The 24,450-nt window shown below is 35.6% G+C and overlaps 1 protein-coding gene across 3 annotated transcripts in view; it reads right to left on the bottom strand.

The window, feature by feature from the left end:
* Positions 1–24,450, bottom strand: part of LOC658094 (lachesin) — a 65,567-nt gene that overhangs the window by 23,901 nt on the left and 17,216 nt on the right. For all 3 annotated transcript variants that reach the window (XR_010335612.1, XM_008192496.3, XM_008192495.3), the window contains exon 2: positions 11,310–11,416. Coding sequence is in view for 2 of the 3 variants with exons in the window: in XM_008192496.3 (XP_008190718.1) it covers positions 11,310–11,416 (107 nt within the window). In the remaining variant the exon portion in view is untranslated. The remainder of the gene's footprint in view (positions 1–11,309; positions 11,417–24,450) is intronic.

Here is a 24,450-nt window from a genome sequence, read left to right as displayed (position 1 = left end):
GCTTTCGATAAATTGTTAATTACCTGTTCTCAACAGAAATGTAGTTATGTATTTGTTCTAAATAAAAAAATATCGCCTCTGTAGTGTCAAAAATTATTTTTTTGTAATTTTAAAAAAAGTGGGTCATCTCTCCCTGAATTACCCTATATTAAATAATTTTTGAGCTCACTACCGTCAAAACGATAATCCGCGACCGCAAACGAGAGAAAGCAGTGGCCTTTTTAAACATTCTAAAAATAATTTGACTTGATAATAATAAATCTGGTTTACAAATCGCCATTTCACCAATTAGGCTGTTGAAAATCTCAATGAAGTAAAAATAAACCGGGATTTCAATAATTTGATTAACACGCTGATAAGCGAGTAATTTATATTTATTAAGTTAGAAGATGGTATTTTGCTAATTATTACTTCTTATTTTAAAATCATAATGGTTTAAAGTCCGCATATACCACACTGCAGGAGCAACAAATTTATGAAACTGTTATAGATCACTGCAAGGGGAAAAATAGCGGCTATCGGATTACACGAAAACTCAATATGGCTTTTGAAAGGTTCCCAACTTATTTTAATTGTGATATTTTCAATTTATTCCGGTAGATAAAGTAGAAAATTGCTTTTCTCGGATATCCAAATATTACCGAATAACAAAATGTCATTTCCGTTTATACAATAAATGATAAAAGAAAATTCTTTAATGTAATTCCTATTCGAGGATGCTAGAAAACACCAAAATCATGAATTTGCTTCCTGATATTGAATTGCATCTCAACTTGACGTTACAATTTGATTGTAATAGCCTGGAAGGGGTTGAACGCCCTCCGTAGCGATATCGCTGTATTACCTATTATTTACTTTAATGAGATAACGTAATGCACAGTGGTTTCACAAACATAATCTTGTAATTTCCATTTACATGTGATTGTAAGTAAATAGTAATGATTTATGCCTCCGATCCCTTACACTCAAAACGTATACACAATATTAAACCAGTGAATCATTATTGTTAGTTGAGGGAGCAATTACTGACCGACATGTGCCTGTTACAACAAACGTGATGAATCATTTCAGCTGAAAATTTCACCCGTAATTGCAAAAATTTGCACTGAACGCTGGGACTCGTTTAATATTATACAGCATGTCCCAAAACTTGTTCCGTCTGGAAGCAAACTAGTTCTGTGCGTGATTTGTATTGGCAATGGGAGAAATTACGCCGAAAATAATAGTTGTCATGTCAGGAAAATTGCGCAATTTTATGGTTGGTTTTCGCGGAATCTCAGGAAGTCTATTTCCGGCGGATCAAATCAAAAATCTTCTGGTGATCCGAGCTTGAATTAGGAGGAATGTGGGTAATTATTTGGTTATTAGGCATTTTGTGTCGGTGAAAGTGAGGCGCTGCACCCTTCTAACGAGTCTAGGCCCGCCAAGTAAATATAATAGCAAAACAAACAATAAAGTGTAAAGAGAAATTAACGGACATTGTGTTCCTTGGAGAGGTCTGATATATGACTGTAATAACGGATGGTCCATGCAAGGTGGCGTAAAATAATTCAAACTTGTTCCAAAGTGTCTGTCAATGTTTATTTAGTTGAAAATAAATTTTGTAATCCATTTAGCAAGCAATAACGACAGTATTGTTTGTATCTAGTATAAAAAGGAAACGAGAGAGGTTGAATAGTATCTACCCTTAGGCCGATTGCGGATTGACTCTTACTCGAGGACTCTCCATTCACGGGGGAAATGGTGATTGCAGTGTGGTGGCTTGGCTTCAGTAAACATTGCAAGATAAAATAATAGTCTGAAGCAAGTGCCTCAAAAACCCATTTCGCCTTATTGATTTTATCGCACCGCTTTGTACAACATTTTTTACGAAAACAGGTGCTAGCTCTAATTGCCACTCTCTAGTGCCGAGTTTATATTAAGCGCCCGTTTATTAATCAAACATTACGTGCCAGTGACATTAGTGCTATATTATGGCTAATGAATCAAGCAATTCATTCATCTCGTGCGCGTTGAGTTCTTAAGCGAAACAAATTAATTTAATCATTTGATTCATTGATATTTTTCACAAATATGGGCACATGTTTGCACAGTCATCACAACTAAAGTCAACATAATTATTGGGCACGGCTTAGAGCCAGATTGTAGTAGGTATGTAAATATTTAGAATCAGTCGAAGTCAGAACAATATCTTGGAGTATTGATTACTTTATTAATAAGACAGAAGCATTTAGCTTGTGACAAGGAATTACATGTTCACCGTCTGCTTCAAATTGAGGTATTTCTAAACGTCACAATACTGTAAACACCAGAGACATCGTAACTTAAGTCCGATGATATAGTGTCTCGAGAGACATTTTGTAATCAAAAATAGGTTTCGTAACAAAAAATTGAAAACTGTCTCGTTTTTCATTTTTAAATTGCAGCGATTTGTTGGCCCAAATGGATCGATTAGCAATTACACTGAAAGTAGAGGAATTGTAAATAGTTTAATAACTAAAACTTGGTAATTTATTACATTGCACATTTTATTGTCTACTAAGCTCCGAGCTGCCATGTGAATTTCTCTAGTCTGAACTCTGTATTAAACTTCATTATCATGTTATATATAGCGTGGAATATTTAATTAATCCACTACTGCCATCTTTGTTATCCTATGCCAAATTACTTAAATCGGTGGCGTACCCACAAAGAAAACAAACGGAAATTAGCCAAAGCTACCTTTGAAACTAGATTATTTATGCGCGATTTTTAAATGTTATTAATATATAAAAGGGTTTTAATTAAACATATGGATTTTGTTTAACGAATATTCAAAAAGTTTTGATAATATTTAATTTAGTTGTGAATTAATAATTTCCAACGTAAATGCTCGCTGACTAGACCTGACACAGAGAGCGTTTTTCGGTGTATTCGCGTTTGTGAATTTGGTGGTGTTGTGTTTTGATGTAAAAAGCGCTTTTTGTTAGAACAGTGATGCTGAGTGGTATGGAAATAAGGGAGAGGAGTGCGTCTTATTCGTAAACATGTGTTTGTGTTAGCATAAATAAAATTTATGTGGAACTCGAACAAGTTACAATACGTTATTAGAAAGTTGAAATATTTACAAACTTATTTGGAGAATAAACAGGGTGAGCCCCAAGCCAGAAGAATTTCCGCAACGCATATACACAACCTCCAAATTTACATCTTTTAACAACATTGTGAGAACTCCTCCCGGTTGCTGAATATCACAGTTCCTGCCATCACCTCGGGCCCGACCGCACACTACATCATTACCGCTGCGGCTTCCCCAAAGTGCTGGCACTGCATTCTGTTAAACTCGCCTGCTAAATGCAGGAATATGTAACGGCTGTCAGATCAAATCCGGGAGACGACAGACTCACTTGACACCTGCCCCTAATTGCCCGAAGCAATCCACCGAAAAACGCAAAAATAAAGCGCACTCCAGAGATGCCAGCGCTGGAACGGCCCCCACATCAGCGGCTCTCAAACTCTGAAGCGGTTTAAATTTTTAAAAAATCTGCAAAGAGACTGAAACAACTAACTTAGAACACATTTTGGACGCAGAAGACCAAAGCGTTCTAATTCTAAACAGGCCAAATCAACTTAGTTCTGCCATTTTAAATGGATTTATTTAAGTAAACAGGAACAGAAAGATTAAGAAAAACAGATAAAACAGTAAGAAATTGAATTCCAAAAAACTCGGTGAAAAGGACGCGCTTTGAGTGGCAAATCAAAAATTTGTTGCTTGTTTTCTTCGACCAAATTTGCCGACTTTTGAACTAATTTGTGTAAAATATTTGCGTTTTAGGCTAACTAAAGCAAGTATAGTTTGTAATATTGATTTAATTAGACATTAAGTGGGACGTTCGAGTCTAAAAAGAAAGAAGAAAAAAATAATAAGAATAAGAAAGTAATACATAGATAATAATAATAAGAAAATGATGCAGTAAGAGGTAAGCACTTTGACATAAAGGCGTCAAAGGTAACCACAACTTAATAGAAGTATAAATATTGTTTAATCAATTTGGAAATACATAAGAAAAAGAACGAACAAAAACTGAGGAAAGCAAACTTTTATTTTTTAGACAGTAGCTGTATAAAATATTAACAAATTTCTATCATTTTACAATATTAAAAAAATTGTCTAATGGTAGATAAATGGTTTAAAATTTTCAAGAAAAAAATTTAATTCAAACATCTAATGCAAAATTGGCCACCAAATATGAAATTTGTTTTCGCATAAGCAAATCAATCAAAAACTTGTTGTATAAATAAAAAAATGAGTTTCTTGCTTAAAAATGAACAACGATTCAGTAAATTTTGATCAAAATTTTGCAAAACATATGTGTTTCAGTCTGAAAAAGTGCAGAAACGGTTTGAACAAAGAAAAAAATGGTCTTTTTCGACCTAGTTTATTATTTTTTGATTTTCAGAAATAGGTGAGTAGAGGATTGAAAAATAAAAAAATTGTACAATGGTGAAGTTGCTGTAGTAGTTTTTGTATAAAAATGCTTAAAAAACGGCGGTTTTGGACTTAATTTTTTCAGAATTTCTCGAAAAAAGCTTACACGCTTGAAAAATTTCAGAACATTGTCTCCTTTTCCTTATTTAGTGCTTTTTGATACAATTTGGAGAAAACTTAAGCGTCTCAAATTGAAAAAGGTGCTAAGACGCAAACACGCTTCAAGAAATTGTTTTTTAGACCGAATTAGACCTAATTTGTTGTTTAGTATTTTACAAGCTAATTAAAGCTTGCTAATTAAATTTATTTAGAAAATCATATTTTTTGACCCAACTTGGTATTTTAAATTTTGCAAAATAGATGAGTTTATGACCGAAAAAAGCAATGGAAGCTTGAAAAACTTAATTTAACTTTCACTTAAAAGTAAAAATAAATAAAACATGACGTAAACATTTACAAAGAAGTGTAAGAAAACAACAACAGGCAGAAATAAGAAAATAATGCAGCGAAAGATGAGTACATAAAGCGCAAAATTGTAAATATAAGACCACAACTTATTTATTAAAATATAAATATCGTTCAATTAACGTGATTATCAAGTAAATATAAGAAAAAGAACGTAATATGACTTAAAACGTACACGTAAAGCGTAAGAACTAAAAACACTTTCTTCTTAAAGTAAAAATTATTTGGAGCCCAATAGTTTAATTCCGAGGAAGAACTGATTTGAAATAAAAAAAACCTTATTTTTTAGAGAGTAGCAATACAAGATATTAACAAATTTATACCTTTTTACCATATTTTACAAAATTTTCAAGAAAAAACACCAACTTAAACATAGGTAGGTATTACAAATTTATGTTTATTTGCGTATTTTGTGAATTTAATCACTTTTGAATACAAATTATAATTTTAATCTTAATTATATGCCTAGTCCCACACAAATTGAAGAAGTTGAGGGGCTGATTCCGCGAAGTCAGCAAAATGTGTTGTTCCTTTTTTTCTTTTTGTCTTCCTGGTTTAAATTGGTGTGATTATGTTGAAGGTGTGAAAAATATGTTGGATGGGTCCCAAAGCGTCGCCTTGGGACGCTGCGTGGCCTAATTCGGAGTTTATTGTATAAATTCAGTTAAACCTAATGAGATTAATGCGTCTTCCGTTTTATGATAATTCGGGTTAAGAAGTGGTAAATTCTGTTGTAATCTTGAGTGTGTAGTGTCGCGATTTGCGCAGCGAGTGTCAGATCAAATCGGGTTTTGTCAGTCGTGTGGCAGTTGACACCTGGCGCTAATTGCGACAGGTAATCTCGCGAACAAAGCCGAATTTGTAGCGCGCTTTTAGTTATGTGTTTTATGTTAATGGAGGATGCATTATCATAACTCGGGAAATACAGCTGCGCTCCAATATCCGACACCAAAGTTTCCTTGATAAATACCTAAAGCAAGCCGTGCAGGCCGTCGTCTTCAGGTTCTTCAACAAATACTCCTTATTATTTGTTGGCTAATTTGGGCACGGAGCGTAACCCGAACAACCCCCATAACTCCGCCATTGTTCTAGCAGCAAAACGCGACTGCAAAAACAGACCTGTGCCACGATGATAACACCCACTACCCCCAAAAGACCAACATTTTATTCAAACCGGAAACAATTTTATAAATTTACGCCGCGCCACTGAAATTAACAGCCAAGAAAAACTTGTGACGAACCGCATTTTTGCTTCATGTTTTACCGACACATAGAGGGATAATCGAATGGATAATGTGTGCGCAAATATAGCTACAGTGAACTGATTTATGCTCATTTGCATGCCTTTGTTGTGCGAATTAAGCGAATTAAATGCCACTTAAAATTAAACACACTTTAATTTATATTTTAAAACATGATTACTAATTACGCCGGTTATTTACTGGATGTGTGTTGCAACTTTCCGAAGTTTCACACATTTTTTAAACTTTCAGCGTAACAAGTTGCCATAAAAGTTCAACATAAATGTTTTGTTAGATTTATTTCCAAAGTAACTATTTTCTAAGTCGCACAACTTGTGACCTTTTCGGATTAAAAATTTATGCCAGTCGTTGATATCTCCTCATCGCTCTTGAATGTTATTTTTCCTGCTTAAAAATTCTATAATCTAAATTCAATAAATGCATCGTTCCATGCACGATTAAGACTAGTTTAAAAAGAATTTATCAGACGGTTTGCAATTAAGCCTCGGTTCGATTTAATAATGGAGTGGAGCACTTGTTCGTTTGAAGGAAAGGTTAGACGCGGTTGTTGTAGCATCCGTGAAATGGCAGTGCAATTCAGCGAAATAATAATAAATAAATTAGTCGTCGTCGTTGTCGGGTGCATTAAGTCGACGTTATGTGAGTCGAAATCCGTTAATATTTATACAGAGGAGAAGCCGCAACCGTTCGCGATTCTTCGCGCCATAATGGCAGCGAAACTGTCTTGAGTATGAATTGTGGTTTGTTCCCTCCGTGTCGGAAAGGCCTCTATCGATACATTTGTCATGCTCAACTTTTGTCGAGCGTAAGAACCGAATTCGAAGTTGAAAAAGCCGAATTTGCGGCTTTAATACAAATTGTCGCGTTTAATGTCGCGAGGGGTTTGCATAATTATTTTAAGAAAATTAGCCAGCGAAACAAATTTTGTCGAAATCCCTCGCCGGGCCGCGGAATAACTGTGGCGAATTTCAGGCGGGATAACGCAATGGCTGTAAACTAAATCCACATTGGCGCATGCGGAGAGATTTACTGCACCACGTTTTATTGCAATTGCTCGTGAATATTTATAATAAACTTGACTTTAGATATAAATGTAAATAAGTATAAGAATGTGCTTTGCCGCAATATCATTGCGAACATTTTATTTCAACGTGTCCGGGAAGTGATCACTTCCGACTTTGCATTCGCGAATATTCAACACAAATTTAAATAGGAATTATTTTATTCGCACTCGAATCGCATAATAGAATCTCTTTGTTTCGCCCTCTGATGTGTTCCAATTAAGACTAGACTTTCTCTTAAATCAACACGAAAGTAAAATATTGCTAGCTTTAAATTAATTGGCCGATACTATCTCTTAAAAGCTTTCCCACTTTCATTCACAACATTATTTTTCATTAAATCTCGACGAACCAACAACTTTTAAGTAATATAATCATTTTTTCCAACCACATAAACCTGATGAAATATTCTGCTTTTTATAGATTAAAACGTGTTTAGCGCCAGTGCCCGTGTAATAAAAGCGTTGTTTTCTTATTTATTTGGATAAGTTTAATTCAGTTTGGAGGAGTATTTTTCGTTGTATAAATATTGCGTTTAATCGAAAAAAACATGGAAAAAACACCCTTTATGTAGCGGAACTCCCCAACAGTAAGTCTCTGGAGAGGTGTTTATCAAAGAGAATACGTCTTCCGGTAGACAATCCGATGAAATGTTTGCCTAATCAATAAAAGAAAAACTTAAGGTTAAGACATAAATCGGATTAGGTGTGAGAAGCAATTTCATATTAAACACGTGATTTTATGAAAAAATTCCTCGTGTGCATTGGATATGAATCGTGAGAATTGCATTTTAAAATCAACGAGGTGAAATCTTGTACGGGGCGTTTCGAAAATTGGGTTGTATTGTTTTGCGAGATAAAATCCCTTGGGTCAGGCCGGTTTAAAATGATTTTGGGGAGCCCATCAAAATATATTTATATCAGGAATTAAGCGCGAATGTTCTCGTTCTTATATATTATCTCATATTTGCTCGGGCAGATAAGGTGGATTTTTTCATTTGAAAACTTAGATATGAAAAGAAGAAAAATACGAAAAGACCCGACTGGCCATTATCTCGAAGAAGCTGGCTGTAATCAAACTAAACGAGCAATGAAGTCACCAAGGCGCAGAAAGAGTAGTTGTTAGGCCGCAAAGCGCTGTATAAATGTTTCGACTAACTTGTTGATTATCAGCGGATGCAGCGACGTTGATCAATTAGACGAATTGTAGTTTTGAGTGTCAAATTTCTCAAAGCAATTAACTGGTACGGTGTACAGGCCAGTGGTTTTGCGTCTTCTGAACAATTTGCCTCGGTTTAAACGCGTTTCCAGTTTTGCCGGTTGGGTATAATTCGAAGAGTAGTCGCAGACTGTAAATTAAAGTTGAACAACGCGGCAAGTGCCGTTGCCGAGGCAATAACGGATGGGGTGGAGCCCTTAGCCATACGTTATTTCGAGCGATTATTGTGGTTTTTATAGTGGTTAAGCCCACTACACCCAATTCGGGATAAGGAATATTTAAGCAGGGCCCTCCCCAACACGAAATTTTTACAAACAAAATCATCACGAAAATGCACTAAACCTTATCCATAAAATCTTCCGATTCGAATAAAGGACCTTTTTATAACCTGATACATATTCGATTCGAGTACGTGAAGATTTTTCGATTTGGGAAGACTTTTCGCAATTTCCTGCAGTTATCGAAAACAAGATAAAATAAGTGCGACCTCTAATTTAATTAAGTCTGCAGTTATTTCAGCGCGGTGTTGTGTATTGGAACAGGTCTACAAATGAGAGTATGATAAGAACTAATTTAACTACGAACATTTCGTGTCACAACCGGAAATCTAAGGCTTCACTCAAGTATGTTGATCATGTTGTTCTAATTAGTGTATACTGCGAATCTCATATTTGCATGGAAACTACGAAAATTAAGCAAGTAAAACACCTTCACGCCCCTTTATTGGATTATTTCCTCCACTTATTATTTTAACACAAATTGCTCGAAATTTTCCCGTCAAAGGAGCAAATAAATAAAAATAGTGCCATTATTTATGTCTGCTTCATTCTTTACAATGTTCATTCGTGCAACGACGCATCGGGTAATCTGCTAAGATGGATGTTGGCTTATGCGCGTTACAAATCAGAGATTTATTACAATATGAACAGTGATCAGTTGTCCGGGATTTCGCCCGGGAATAATCTCAAAATTAAAAGAAGCCTCCTGGATTAGATACTTGACCTCTTCGGGATCTAAGAATGGTTTTTAATTGAAAAACTTTACAAAGACTAGCTATTCAAATTTTATTTTTGATGAAGTTAATTATAACTTTTGATAGAGGTGAGTATAATGGATACAGTTATCGTGGGAAAAACTCATTCATGGCCTGCAAAGTCGTGTTTATAAATCTCAGCCGTTTCAAACTTATCGTACGTATGATAACAATTTCGAGTACGACCGTGACAGCAATCTTGGAACGATTAACGCAGCAAATCCTGAGCTCAAATGGGCCCAGTCTTCGTCTTAGCGAAGATTAGATGGGGTAGGAAATAATGTAACTTATCTTAGATATTTACATTGCATGCCTAAATTAGAGCCTCAAGCACCTTGTTAATGGAGAGATATACTACTTATATTTAACGGGATTTCGTAATTTCCTTACATACACATAAGTTATTTTAATGGGACATTTTAATTCACCAATTACTTTGAGTTATTGCCTTCAAATGCTTTATAATGCCGATTCCATTCCATCTTTCACTAAATCAAACGATCATGAAATATATCCTATTAGTTATGTTTATCACTCAATTAATTTAAATATTAAAATAATTTCAATTAACAATTATAAATAACCGATGTTGTCAGATGCAGGAATTTAGTTTATAACTCCATAACGGCACTGCATGATTACGTCATTATTGATGTACATTCAATATTTAATAGCAACTGTCATAAAAAAATTGCTGCCAATAAAACAAATAATAGGATATATGCTATCGTATAAATTCAGGTATTTATTTTGGGCAGTTGCGGTAATCGTAAATAATGCTCTAATTTTACTAAATTTACATTATAGTTCAACAAATCATGCAAATACAATTGTGAACCGAGTCCAATAACGGCATGTAAAAACATTCGGATTCATCAAATTTTTAGTCATGTAAATTCTACTAATTACATTTGCTCATTAGACGTTAAAATATAGACAATCGCGCACTGGACAGATTTATTTAACTCGGCTGCAATTATTTAAATTCATTCTAACGGAAAATTTACTCCGAAAAAACAGTAAGTACACTAATAAATAATTAAACATAAATTAATTAATTTTGATTTTGCAAGTACTGAAATTAATTAATTTGCTAATGAGTAGCCCGGCGCATCCACCATTTATCCATTTCACAAACAACTGCAATACCTCATTAAATTTTCTTGTACCGTCGCTACATATGTACCGAATTAATTTCAGCGTGTTTTTATTTTTGCTATTTCTTAGCCCCCAGAGAAAAACGTATAAAATCTGGTGAAGCATCAACGATGATCCCTCGAGATTTCCACCGGCCACACTCTTTTGATTTAGCCACTTCCTCTCGCCAACACTTATTTTAATTCAGTTTCAATCGCATTTATTTTTTCTGTATGATTTATGGTTATCCGGCCGCATCCACACTGCATGTAAACAAATTAATTAAACTCTAATAAATGAGATTGTTAATTTAAGCTTAACGCATTAATTGAAGTAATAAGCTTTCTGTGCTTTGCTTTACTAATGCGAGTTCGACGTGTATGAATACGGGGTTTAAATTAATATGTATATATGAATAATAAATTGGATCTTCGGCGGAGGTAAATGAACAGATCTTGGTGGGGTGTGTCGAAAACAAGCGTTTTTCTTGAGCTGATAACATGTGTGAGGGAGGATGGTAATATCGATAAAGTGTCTTGCACCTTAGAAATAAAAGTAGGAAATTGTGTTGGTGACAATAAAAAGAAATTGTCGTATAGTGGTGTCGACGTGTCATCGATACCGGGACGACTGTCATAAATTAGTTGTCGGAAATAAAATCTTACCTTGTATGTACCGAGATTTTCTACAACACACGGTAAACTAGCGTCTCTTCCTAAGGCCACTGTAACGTTAGGGATGGGCTCTGCGAATCGAGGATCATCTGTCATCGCTGCAACAGAACGATACAATTTAAACAATCGCAATGAAATTGTTGGGAAAAATATATAATATAGAAAATAACTTCCAGTCTAGCGAGCAAGCTTGTTTTCTTTAAGTCTTAAATACTCTGCGACTTTCAAGCTGTCTGAAACTTAAACGTTAACGAAAAGTGGACAAGTTTTCCTCTTACCCAACTCCCAGATTTGATGGCTCATATCGTTCAAAAAAGATGTCATCAATAACTCTGTTTATTTTTACAAAAATTGTAATTACGGGCTTTGTATTTATTAAGTAAGCACCTGGGAGAAGATTATTCGTAAGAGGGGAGATTGTTTGCGCGAGAGCTTCAAAGGCCATGATGAAATTAAAATTTTAATTTTTCTTTTCTCATAGTTTTAATAAAAGTCGTGCATTTATTTAGTGTTTATCATGCAATCAAGTTTGAAATTTGTCGATACAGGTGACGCAGTGAATAGAACGTCTATAACAACTGTCGTTATGGGATAACAAATGAGAAAATTGTAACTGTCGGCGTTTCATTAGTCACAATGTCAAATTAATGTGGATTATACAAATAACGGGATTAAGCCGGGAGTGATTTTTTAAGCGGCGGTTTCTGAAAACCCCCAATAATAAAAGTAAATTAAGTGAACGTTTATTAAGGATTGATGAAACTAAAATGTCATTAAGGTAGGGGAGAATACAATATGGGTAGTACGAAGATGGAACTGCATTCGGGAGACATAGAGGTAAACCCCTCAAAGGAGATTACGGAATCGATTTCGTTCGAAGAGCGGAGAAAAAAGCAGTCCTTTCCCACTTTATGTGCTTGTTATTCTATCCTTTATATTTGAAGTGACCACTTAATGTGTTTTATGGTGCCAATATCAGATTGCTTGTATATAAATATAAAATATGAATGCCTGGTCAATAATAAATATGATGCTTTTATTTCAACGTTTATTCATAAATTTTAACGCTTACTTTTATTTGCTAGATATGAAAACGATTATGTTTTGCGAAATACAAGGAAACTGAAAATGATGGATTATGTAAGAAAAAATACATGAGTTGTGAGAAATGAAGAAAAATGACTGAGCTGCTTCGCATTCAAGTAACAGCAGTAATACACAGGATGCTCTAAATAATCAGCTTTAATCCTTCATAGCGCGTTTCTAAATGAAACTTGTCGCGCGTTTAATTTTTTACCAAAAGGTGTTAAAAACTATAAATTCCCCCGATTTATCACGAACCGAAGGGTTAATGCGTCCGAATCAATCCAGCACCCCTTCGCGAAAAAATTGATTCTCGCCAGGAACTAGAATTATTTTTCATCACATCTAACGGCCGAGAGTAATTACGCATGTGAGTAAATCATCCCCTTGACGAAACTTAACATAAACCGCTGCATCGTTCCCAATGTAACGTTGATTGAACGGTACCGGATTTGTACAAGTTGGTCCCTTAAAACGGATCATTTATCAGGGTATTTCTAGTGTGTTGCGATCTATTTTGAGGCGCACGAAGGGGAAAAAGATTGACCAGGAAGGCTGTATACAGAATTATGTGTTTCTGCTCAGATACTGTTGTACACTAAATTAGCCAGTCCTCTCCTTGATTACGCCATCCATCAAAATCAACCACACGCGGGCATTACAAGCTTTAGTCATTTATGCTGGACCGCGTACGCTTTTCGTTAAATTATTGCTAGAATGTTATTGTTGCTAGACTCAAATTTGAACAGAGCACGGCTAAATTCAACTCGTTTACATCAAACGGCACGCAACGCAGGCATTACCTGCACAAGACCGATCACTTAAACACCAACTCCGACCTTATTACTGTTGTTAACCGAATTGACTTCTACACAATTAGCCACCAGAAAGAGCGAAATCGCCGAGATTTCATCAAGATACTGTAATTCCTATTTGCCAGGGAACAAAATTATAAAAATTCTGTCGAGGAAGATGATCAAAGTGCAGCTTTGAAGCAATAACATAATGATAAATGCTAAAAGGGCATTGTGGAATGTGCACCTGAAAAATGAAACGCCGGGCTGGGGAGAAATGCATTACGTAATAATGCATGCCAAGCGGGTAAATTTCGCGCTTCAGATTCTTAATTTAAGCTCCGAGAAGACTAAGTGTAGACATTTTTATACATGTGATGGCGAGGATAATTCTTTGTAGGTTATGGAAGTTGGGTTAAGAAGAATGCATTTTATTGTAACGGCGAAAAGTACATATATTTCTCGATGCAGCAGTGAAATCGCTCTGGTAGAAATAAATAAGTCTTTTGTAAGGAAGGTTTCGGTGAAACATTTTATCTAGTTTTGTATTCTTTATTTGAAAATGGAGTTTAGTAAATTATTCTCGAATTATTTACAACATTTGTGAGATACGTTTGATGCAAAAAAGTAGGAACAAAAGAGAGTTGAGTAAATTGACCGATCTATACTTATATCAAACTGTGGGGTTAGTCGGAGAATCTTCTCTCGATCAGAGACCGGAAGTTGGCTGCTACAACTGCTTTTCCGACGTAAAGTACTTTCACGTATCGATTACATATTTATATTGGCAATACACTAAAAGGTATCGAGATGAAGGTATAAATTCCGGAAGATTTCGAAAACCTGGCACTACTTCTATTTATAACCCATAAATATAAAATCACTATAAATTAAATATGAAAAAACACATCCTTCCTAAATTTGTGCCGGTTCATTATTAAATCAGTCACATAAATTCGAATCAATTTTTCTATTTTAAAAGATCCCTTTTTCGCTCCGTACATTTAAAACAACTAAAACTGAATTTTTAAAATGGAACATTGTTCGTCTATCCTGTTTGTGTGCTCACGCACTGACAGGGGTCGGTCATAAATTGCAAATTTTTAGTTATGGGGGATTTTGTCAATAAAGTTCGTCTACAAAAGTGTTATTTTAAAGAATGGATATGGTTTCCCGAATTATTACTGGTTGCGCTATTTCTCCCGAATAAATTGAAAATTTCAATATGACCAAATCAACGCTTATCTGACGCTTCCAAAACACAAACATAACAAAAATTTATATTCCGCCAGCTCAAGACACGTGCAATTGGAAAAATCAATTGTTCAGTTCGGTAAAACTTATGTATCCTGATACCATCTTCCCAATCCTTCCCGCTAAAAACTAGCTTAGCAGCGCTTAAAGTTCCTAATTTTTCCGACAAACTTTAAAGCCAAACACTGAAAGAAATAAAAATACTGAAGCAAAGCTAATTAGTTCTGTTTACACATATTACAAATATGTCACTATTTTTCAATTCTGAAATTAGGTGTTTTAATTAATTTTGCGCTTTGCATGTTGGAATAAAATAAAAGATGCAAAAGCAAATATTTTCCATTTTGTTTTGTATAATTTGTGCGGAGGTGTGGAGGTTGCGTGTGGAGTTATTTCTTTTCTGTTCTAATTGTAAGCGAGGGCGGTTCGTCGTGTTTTGGTTAATCTATGTAGAGCTATTATATTTGCGAGAGGGTAAAAGTAAAAGTAATTGGTGTGTTGAAGTTAAGGGTAGTGAGTAGGGTTATGTAGGTAGGAGCGTTGCTGTGAAATAGAGCAGGATCAGTTACTAGCTCAGCGTAATTTAACACAGTGTCATATCGCTGGGGCGTAAATGTATCTCCACTACTTGTCAGAAATTTACAACCGGATTTTCAGGAGATCGTTTTTGTGATTTTATGCCATCCTTTTCCATTCTACTCGAATTGACTAAGGGATTCCGCAATTTAATCGCTTCATCTAATTTATTGTATTAATAGCTTTTGTCGTTAGAAAAGAAACGAATGCATTAAAGCTGATGTTAGTTTATTATTAGAGTTGGGAAATTCTATTACGGCCGATAATAGTTTTCCTAGTGAAAAAATCATTTATTCCGAGCTTAATACTATCTGAAAATTGATCGAATTTCACACATAAATGATTAATGATTTTGTTAAATTGATTTCGGGGTTTGTTTTTTGTCGGAGGAGGAACTATTGTTCTAAATTGGTGTAGGCAAAAGTGCGGGGTAACTTTATCGAATTGCGTTATTTCTTTCGAGTGAAAACCTCGTGACATGTTTGAATGGCTATTTTGTGTGAGGGAATTTGCATTTTGGCCTGACTTGGCGATTTTACGCACGGCCGCTTTATTACTTTAGCCGAATTGAATATAAAATCTATGCAAGATGATATTTATTATTTTCGCTTTGATACACGATGCGTATTTGGGGAGCGCTAACGCGCTGTATACTGATTCAATATATTTATTACACTAGGACGTAACCTATTTTTCTTCTGGAACTCGAACAAAAAAAGGGATTCACCTATTTATTCCAGTAGAATAGATCTTTACCCTGTAAGAGGTTTCATGCAAAGTTTACAGAGAGGCGGGCGACGACCGGTACAGAAATGTGCACTCATGAGGAACACGATGAATGACGGAGACCGCTTACATCACAACTCCCGATCAGCTTGGGATCGATCTATATACTCTTCTAAGTTTTCTATCCTCCGGGGTCTTGTGCACTGAATTTTTCTATTGTTACTGTTTCAACTCTAACTCTAATTGATAACGGCGCTCCATTACAAAACTAACAACTGGATTAACACAAGTCACTACAAAGCTTTTACCGATCTAGTGGCAAGCTTTCAAAACAAACAACAAATTATGCAGCGACATTATCCCGGCGCATCCACCAAAAGTGAATTAAAATTAATAAGACTAAAAGCAATATATTTAAATCAATGTGTTTCAAAGAGATCTTCACTCTTACGGAAGTTTGAAGATCAAAAAATTTCATCTTGTCATCTCTTAAAAAGCCGAGCTGTTTAATTCAAAGCGAAGCAAACAGAAAATATCAGAAAAGTTTTCCACTCAACATCATTAATTGGTCTCTAACCTGCATGAACGATGTTTTGTGTAAAAATGTATAGATATAAAGTAATAATTGCAATTATCCGCAATTCTCGACTGAAATTAGCTTTAAATGGTCCCGATAAGAGCTCAAAGTTCAACCGTAATTTATGCATGGGGCGCAAAAAACTGAAATTAGATAAAACGGGATACTTTGTCGGAATCAAAAATGATATTGTTTGGTCATTAATGAATGTCGCTGTGTACAATAATTATTATAATTAACTAAAAGATAATTGTCTTAACAGGCGTTAATTAAGCACTAAATTCTCGCGTTCATTAGGAGCGGAAACTGGTAAGATTATGTACTTTGAGACTTAATAAAGTTAATTACAGACAACAGTTTTTCGCTGGGTTATGATTATTTTATTGATTTGATATTTCGCTCTCAAAAATGGTTTTAATTAAAACGAGACTATTGACAAACATCTCACTGATTGCTGAATCTGGATTTAATACGAAACTGTACTGGCGGAAACAAGAAAATATTATTTTATGCAATTAATACGGTCATTATGAAAACAAATGTTACTTTATTGACTAAATAAACAGAGCAAATAAAATGTCGACAACATTGTATATAATTTCGTACGTTAGGTTCTCCAAACATGTGCTGCAAATCATAATGTAAGCGTTTCGGTTACGTTTTAATTTATATTTAAATTACACAAAAGCTCGATTCATCATTCCAAAGCAAAGATGGGAAAAAAATCGAATCATAAAATAAAATAGCACTATAAATTATTTTGTTTGCAATTTTTCTATAACGTTTCGTTTTCATTTTGTGCAATTGCATTTACAATATTTTATCAAAGCAAATACCGCATTTTATATTCCATTTCATTTTTCTTGTAATTTAATTTTTTATTTTTTGTGTGCGAAAGCGTTTTGTAATAATTGGATTTATTAATTTTGTATTGAGTGAACAAGCTTTGGTTGTTACCCACACAACGACACTCAAATAAACACGCGAATCGTGTGGCGGTTATGTGTAATTCAATAATTAATAATTTGTACAGTTATTATTGTTATTATAATTGAATATACAAACTGATTGTCAATACCGGTTCGAAGTTGAATAGAAATCAAATTCATTCAACGGTTAGCTCATCGCAGTGTGAATATAATTCAATTATAATTATATAAACCCAGCCAAACAGATGTTATCAATAAAATTAAAGTTGCGAGAAATTGATGGGTGAGGATGGTATAGGCGGTGCTGTCATCGATAGGAGCTCCTGTCTTCCACTCTATGATATATCGTCGTTCTGTCTAATATTCTCAAGAACGGGGTAGGGCCTTTTCTGTTTTACACATGTCTTTACCCGGCCATAACTTATACAGTGACACGTCACGATCAAGTTGGAGTAAGCCGAAGGGGCGAAAAAAGCACGAATGCAAGTGCAAAACTTGTCAAATCGTTGAAAATTAATTGCTAATAAGAGAAAGGAGTTGTAGAATTCTTTAAAAAGCTCGAATCATAATGATTTAATTTCTTTTTTGCTTCCCTTAGTCGGGGAAATTATCGATCTTTTTATTGTAAGCTGATTGATAACACAGCTTTAAGCTTTTAATGGACCTTTTCACTTTCAAGTATTTCAAGACAACTTTTAGCTGATTTAAATCTTTTAAAAATTCCTCCGCCACTTGTTTTAAAGCGTATGTTTTAAACAAAACCTTAACTTTGATAAAACGCTTTCTTCGAATAAATTTAAAGGAGTAATCGAAATGAATTTTTTCTACGAGTAATTGAAATTTGATCGCGGATGAAATATGTAGGAAAAGTTTTTTATTCTCGATTTGCCGACCTGTCCCTACATCGCTCGCACGCACAGCCTGTCATAATAACTTTACACCCGCTTCTCTACCTTTAAACATTATTTATTTGAAACGTTCATGTTAGGGATTAGGGTAGTATTAAAGCAACTGTAATACGTCTTCCTTTCGCAAAGTGCCTACAAACTTCTAATTCTCATCGAACGATTGTTTTACGTATAAATCCAAAGACAATTGCTCTGATTATTTCATTTCACACCGATTACTACCCTAGACACTAAAAAAACGCACAAAACCCGCCATGCGGATACTTGCAAATATTTACCAAGCCCAGGAATTTAAATTCTTAATTTAGATTGCGTTCAAGAAGCGATTAAACTAGTGAAACATTTAAGAATCTCGACCTCTTCTTTTCGTTTTCCCGTTTCCTTACGCACGGTTTACTTGCTATTCTAACCAACATTAACTCGAGACAACTCTAATCTTCGAGAACAATTAAGTTATTACCAAACAGCAACAAATATTTTTGCAATTGAAGGTAACGTTATTGTCACAAATCGGCGACGAGCAGGCTTGAAAGAAAATTTGTGTAAAGCACACATCAATTACCGGCGTACGTACGATGCATCTAATACCGGGGCACGATTACAGAGTCACATTAGCGACGGTTCTATTATGTCTCGTACGGAATATTGTATTTTGCATGAGTAAACTGCGACGTGTTGTGGTTGCAACTCTCCGAGGAACGAAGTGACTTAGGGAAAATTAGATCTTGGCGACTTTCTCTCTGCTTACGTTGTTGTTCCACCTTTCCACTTCCTTTATTTCCGACAATTTCGTTCATATACTGCATACAGTTAGAACTGCAGATGAAGATAAATCGCAGCCGTGAAATTCATTAAGCTCGTATTTCGCGTACGTAATCAGAGAACTTTAAACACATCGATTCCAAGCTGTCAGGAAGGATAAATAAAAGGATTGTAAATGGTTTACGTGTATTACAATCTGTCCAACATGGCGCCAATTACTTTTCTTTCGTCAAAGTTTTTTGATGACTTTTCTTCCCAAACTCTTCCAATATTAAAACACCTAGTCTATTTTCCGCTATTTTCATGTATTACAACACTGACCGAACGATTTATTTAGTTAAAGTGGCCGCTCCAACACACGCCATTCCGCCCCTGTGATAGCCCGAGCGATAAGAATTTTTAATGAAAATCAAAATTCGCTTGATTAAATGTAATAACTAACACGATTTCAATCGAATGCATGCGAACTTAACAAGCAAAAACCTCATAAAATTTAACAAACATCGAAATTCACGACTGAGGCTTCGGTCGTTCCGAAGCGCTTACACTTGCAAATAACGGCAATTAAATCATTACTCGGACGTGCCATAAAAATGTAGCCCTGTCCCTCCACGTCCTCATTGCATTTAAAAATCTCTAATCGCCAGTCGGCCGAGTTATAACATTAAACTCGTTTAGTTATTTAATTCTGTCAGCCGGTATTAAAATCAATTTGACGGGCGTTGGAGTTAGGTCCGGGCAATCTATCAATGTGAAGGCTATTGATTCATAAATAAAATTCAGGTGTATCAGGAGTCGACGTCGACGTTGTTTTGAGTGAATTCTCTTAATGTCCCGACGGAATCTCCAAACAATTAGGTCGGAGTGTGATTTGACGATTCGATTCTGGAAAAGTGGGACGGGTGCGCACATATGAGTGCGGAAGAAATCAGGCTCGGGGGAGTTTTCGCTTTCGGTTCTAGTTAAGCCAAGGCCACGTCTGTCCACCCCGAACGGCACTATCGGCGATGAAAAAGAATTTTAAATTTCTAATGACAGAAATTGCCGTGTAAACAGCGTTCTGAACAAATAAGGGTAGATAAGAATCGTGTGGGACTCGGTTAGTTCGAACCGTCACAATGTTGAGTCGTTCTATTCAGGTCTAATCACCTCCCCTTTGGACCTATAGCGCTCAATTATCTAACAATTAGGCCCCGGAGGCGACCACCGTGTACTTACCAAAAATGGGTTCCACATATGCTGCGATGTAAATTGCGAAAGTCGATACTTTAACAAGCTACTCAACCCTGTTAAAATTTACGGAAAAAAGACCAAAAACGCTGTATCGACTCGCGGAGCGCACAAATCGTGGGATAAATATAATTATTTTTGCAAAAATGTCGCGCTGCCGGGAATTAATACGCAATTTAATAAATGACACTACATTCAAATAAATAAATTCGCTCATCGCATTATTTTATAACACAAAGTTTTCAAATCTGGTCGGGATATTCGCTCGAATATGTTATATGAAAAAAACAGTTCATATTAACAATAGGTAATAATCCATCTTTTGGATATTTAAGCTGTCAAAAGCGCTGGATGGTTCTAAACGGCCAAATGCATGTGTGACAGGTGACAAATGGTTTAGAGAAAGTAATTTCAATAAATCGTGGAAGTGGGCAGTAGTTGATTAGTTGAAAAGTTTTGATTGAGGCCATTATTCGGGTTGAAAATCGGTGGATTTAAGTGTAAGAGTTGAGGTCTGGATGTGTTAACATTTTAATCAAATTGTAGGTTATCACATGGTTTAGTAGGTTTACGCATCTACGATATATGTAAAACAGTTTAACTGAATTTACATATTTTGCAAGGTAACAGCGTGCTCCTCCAGTATACTTTGTAGGAAAATACGCCATGTTTGCGACACTAAAACTAGACATTTCCGTCGGTCTCGTGAGCCGTGAACTAACGACATTCCAAGGTTATTAAGTTTTGTCCAGTAATTTGTTAGTGCACCATTCCAAATTAGCAAGTGTTAATCGAATTACGTGCAATAATTACATGCACGTTTCAGGAAATACATTCAGGTGTTTCAACTCGAAATTAGCGCCGTTACGACTCATCGGGCCCACATAAACGAAAGAGAAACGGAATGGATACAAAGGCGCGCTTTATTTTCTTACGGATGTGATCCCGGTATTATTGTAGCGATGCAAGTAATTCTACGTAATCATCGATAAATTACGAATAATTTGTCTCCCGGCTTAATTCTCGGGATTAGTCGAAGAAGGATGCAACCGGGATACTGCCACTTATGGTAGATTCAAGTTTTGCATACGGAATGAGCGCACTATGTTAAATATGTTGCATAGTCCCAAAGCTGTCATAACAATGTATTTTAATATAACATGCATGTAAAGCCGAAAGCAGGAAACACGTGTTCTGGAGCTCACTCTATACATCCAACCCTCGAAGGACTACAACAAAATCCCCGTCTAATGAGCGCGTCCTAATGTGTATTATTCAGCGCGGCTAATTAAAAAACTAGAAAAGGCCGCAATTAACCCAATCGATCACCGCTCTAATACGTGCAATTGAGATTCTTGAGAGCTTATCGTTTCAGGAAATGTTAGGAATGAGTTGTAGGTGTCGGCAAGCGTCATAAATCGATTACAGTTACATTCCCGACAAACTGCAAGTGTCAGAGAAAAATGGTGGCGTGCAGGAATTACTGCGTCATTTCGACGCCCGAATCTAAGTAGGAAACTGGCGCATCGTACGCAACACGTAACACAAATTAAACTTGAAGAACATAACGAGGAAGACAATAAGTGCAACAAAAACATTGTGTAATCATGTAGCAAGTGTTGGCAGAGAATAAGCTCTTTCGTTACTTATAACACGCTCATCAGAATAGGCACTGGAAAAGGTGAAGATGTTCTCTCTGGTAATCACGTGATTAACGGTTGTGAAGATAAAACAGTATTTCAGTGCGAGTAAAAAGAATGGTAATTTCTGTATTATGCCTCGGAGGGAGTCGGTTATTTGTCTGCCTACATAAATTTAAGCGAAACTTTGAAATTAGCAAAACCGATAAATTGATGTCGTGCATCACCGTGATTAAATATCTAAACGGAACTTTTTACAGAAATAAACCAAATTATTCCAATGCTGCTCATTCTGTAAATTTTAATAGCTTTCTTTCATGTTAACAGTCAATGTGACTCCGTAACCGTACTTTATTTACAAATTCAATTTTAGATGCCTCGTTTCAATCTCATTATCAATATCTTCTGTTCTATCAAAGAAAGCTACACAGCTTATTTATTTGAAAAGTTTTTAGTTGGACTTAACCCTTGTTTAAAAATTCGTAATTATCCAACTTGATGAAAGAGTTTTGCAATCACAAAGCCTAATTAAAGCTCGTAGGTTTAAAAAATAAAATATACTTCTAATAAATTAAAATAAGTTTGGTGAAGTTTCCAAAAGCTCCATGTCGTACAAAAACCGATTTCCTTGAAAGGGAATGAAAAGTAATTTGTTTAGGTATCTCGACGAAAATTTAATAATAGTTTCATGCATAAATTACATTCACAAAGAGCTTTAAATCAATATTATATATTAACTAATTAATAACTTACGTTCTAATAGCGTAAATGTACAGGCATTGTTTTGCCATTATACTAATGCACCGTTGATATTGCTTTAAATAAATATTTACCAATTTAACTAATTGCCGACATATATCGGGTTTTCTAGTTCCGATTTTTCACCGCATCCATAAAAAAACAACTCCAATTGATACGATAAAACGCTTTCAATTGAAATCAGCACGTTATCGCGGAATTAAGTTGAAAGGGGCGATAAGAATCAATTAAAAAGTAATTTCTTGGTTAAGGATATAAAGCGCGAAACGGCTAAAGCGACTCGCCGTAATTCCATAGGATAACACATTCCATCAAAATAGCTGCAACGCTTGCCAGTGTCGTTAACTTCTCATAATTCACTTGACAACCAAATCGTCACTTAATGTGGCTCGTAATACACCCAACAGAAACGGTTTTTGGGTTTGGCATCGGCTGTCTGGTCAGGAGGCAACCCTCAAACGTAAGGGTTCACCTACCTTCTTGCACCCAAATTACCGACATTAGGTTCGAGGTCACGTGTAATTTTCATTCGGTTGTCTCCGTTCGATTAAGTTAACGAATGATTTACGATGTCTATCACTCGGGTACTTGAAACTAAGGAAATTATCCCCTTTCTAAAAATGCTTCTTTCGTATCGGGCTTTCAAATCTCCGACCATTTCCTCATTCACCTGGGACCGGGAGATCCTGCCACATACTCCATTTCACAAGCGTTTATCTAGCAAATAATTGTTGCTAGCAGTATTGATTTGCAGATTATAATACTTGAAGGGCTGGTCGTTTGGAGCCGTTAAAACGAATCGCGTAATGGCAGTAGGTCCGTTTTGGAAATATGTGACATAATTACAAAAGCGGTCCATTTTGCATGAGAATTTGTGACTGTGTCATAAAAACGAGTTCGCTGGGAAATGATGTAGATGACTTATTGTTCTGTGCTTGGGTGACTAATGTGTAGTGTTTTGGTTACGTTATACTTATTTACATTTTGTGTGTTTTCTGTTCCTTTGAGAGAATGCGAGATATATTCCCGGTGACGTTTAAATGACGTTTCAAGACATTCCAAGACTCGAGTCTCGATTAATATTTTTTATGATGGGTAACAAACTTCAACATCAGTTTTTACGGTAGAACTGTTTTAGAAAAACGAGATCTCGCCTAAATAAATGCGAGCCTCTCGACTAGGAAATTTTATTTGGATCGTTCGTTAGGGGCGATTTTTTTGTTCGGCCTTGTGACGTGCAATCGTAATGTTAATACTTTGAATATAGGCGTACTGAAAAATATAAAGCCATAAACATAGGCCATAAAGGATATAACCCATTCGGGATATGGCTCGCTTCCCGGGAAATTTGTCGGTTCTGCAGGTGGTCTCGGCGAATTTCGGTCGCACTTTACGGGGTCAGTCATTCCTGAAAGCACTGAAACTTACGGTTGATAAATATTTGTTCATGCATAGATTTGTGGCCTCTTTCCTAGCGAAATGAAAAATGCAAAAACCAAAGTGAAACGTCCTGTTTTGTAAATTTATTGAAACTCGCCGAATTTTAAATTCACCGAGTTGTGACTGGAATGATGCGTTTTATTACTTTCCAATGTCTACCAATCTTCTAATAGCGCACCTATTTTAAAGTTAATATCAGATATGGACTAGAAAATATATCCTATTGAATGATATGTTATAAATATTCCAATGAAGTGCCTCACATTTCATTCCCGAGCACCCAAACATACCTTCAGAAACACCTGAGCTTAAAATGATTGCTCAAAGCTCAAACATAGTTTTAAAATATACTTAACTAGCACTTATTCTTTCCTTTAAACTAGCGATCCTTGCTCAATTTATATACTTCGTTTTCTATAAGACTCGAACACTATACTTAATTCGTATAAATTTC

The sequence above is a fragment of the Tribolium castaneum genome, chromosome 10 (genome assembly GCF_031307605.1).
Source record: "Tribolium castaneum strain GA2 chromosome 10, icTriCast1.1, whole genome shotgun sequence".
Taxonomy (NCBI): domain Eukaryota; kingdom Metazoa; phylum Arthropoda; class Insecta; order Coleoptera; family Tenebrionidae; genus Tribolium; species Tribolium castaneum.
Note: the sequence above shows the minus strand (reverse complement) of the source record. Positions and strands in the feature narration are given on the sequence as shown.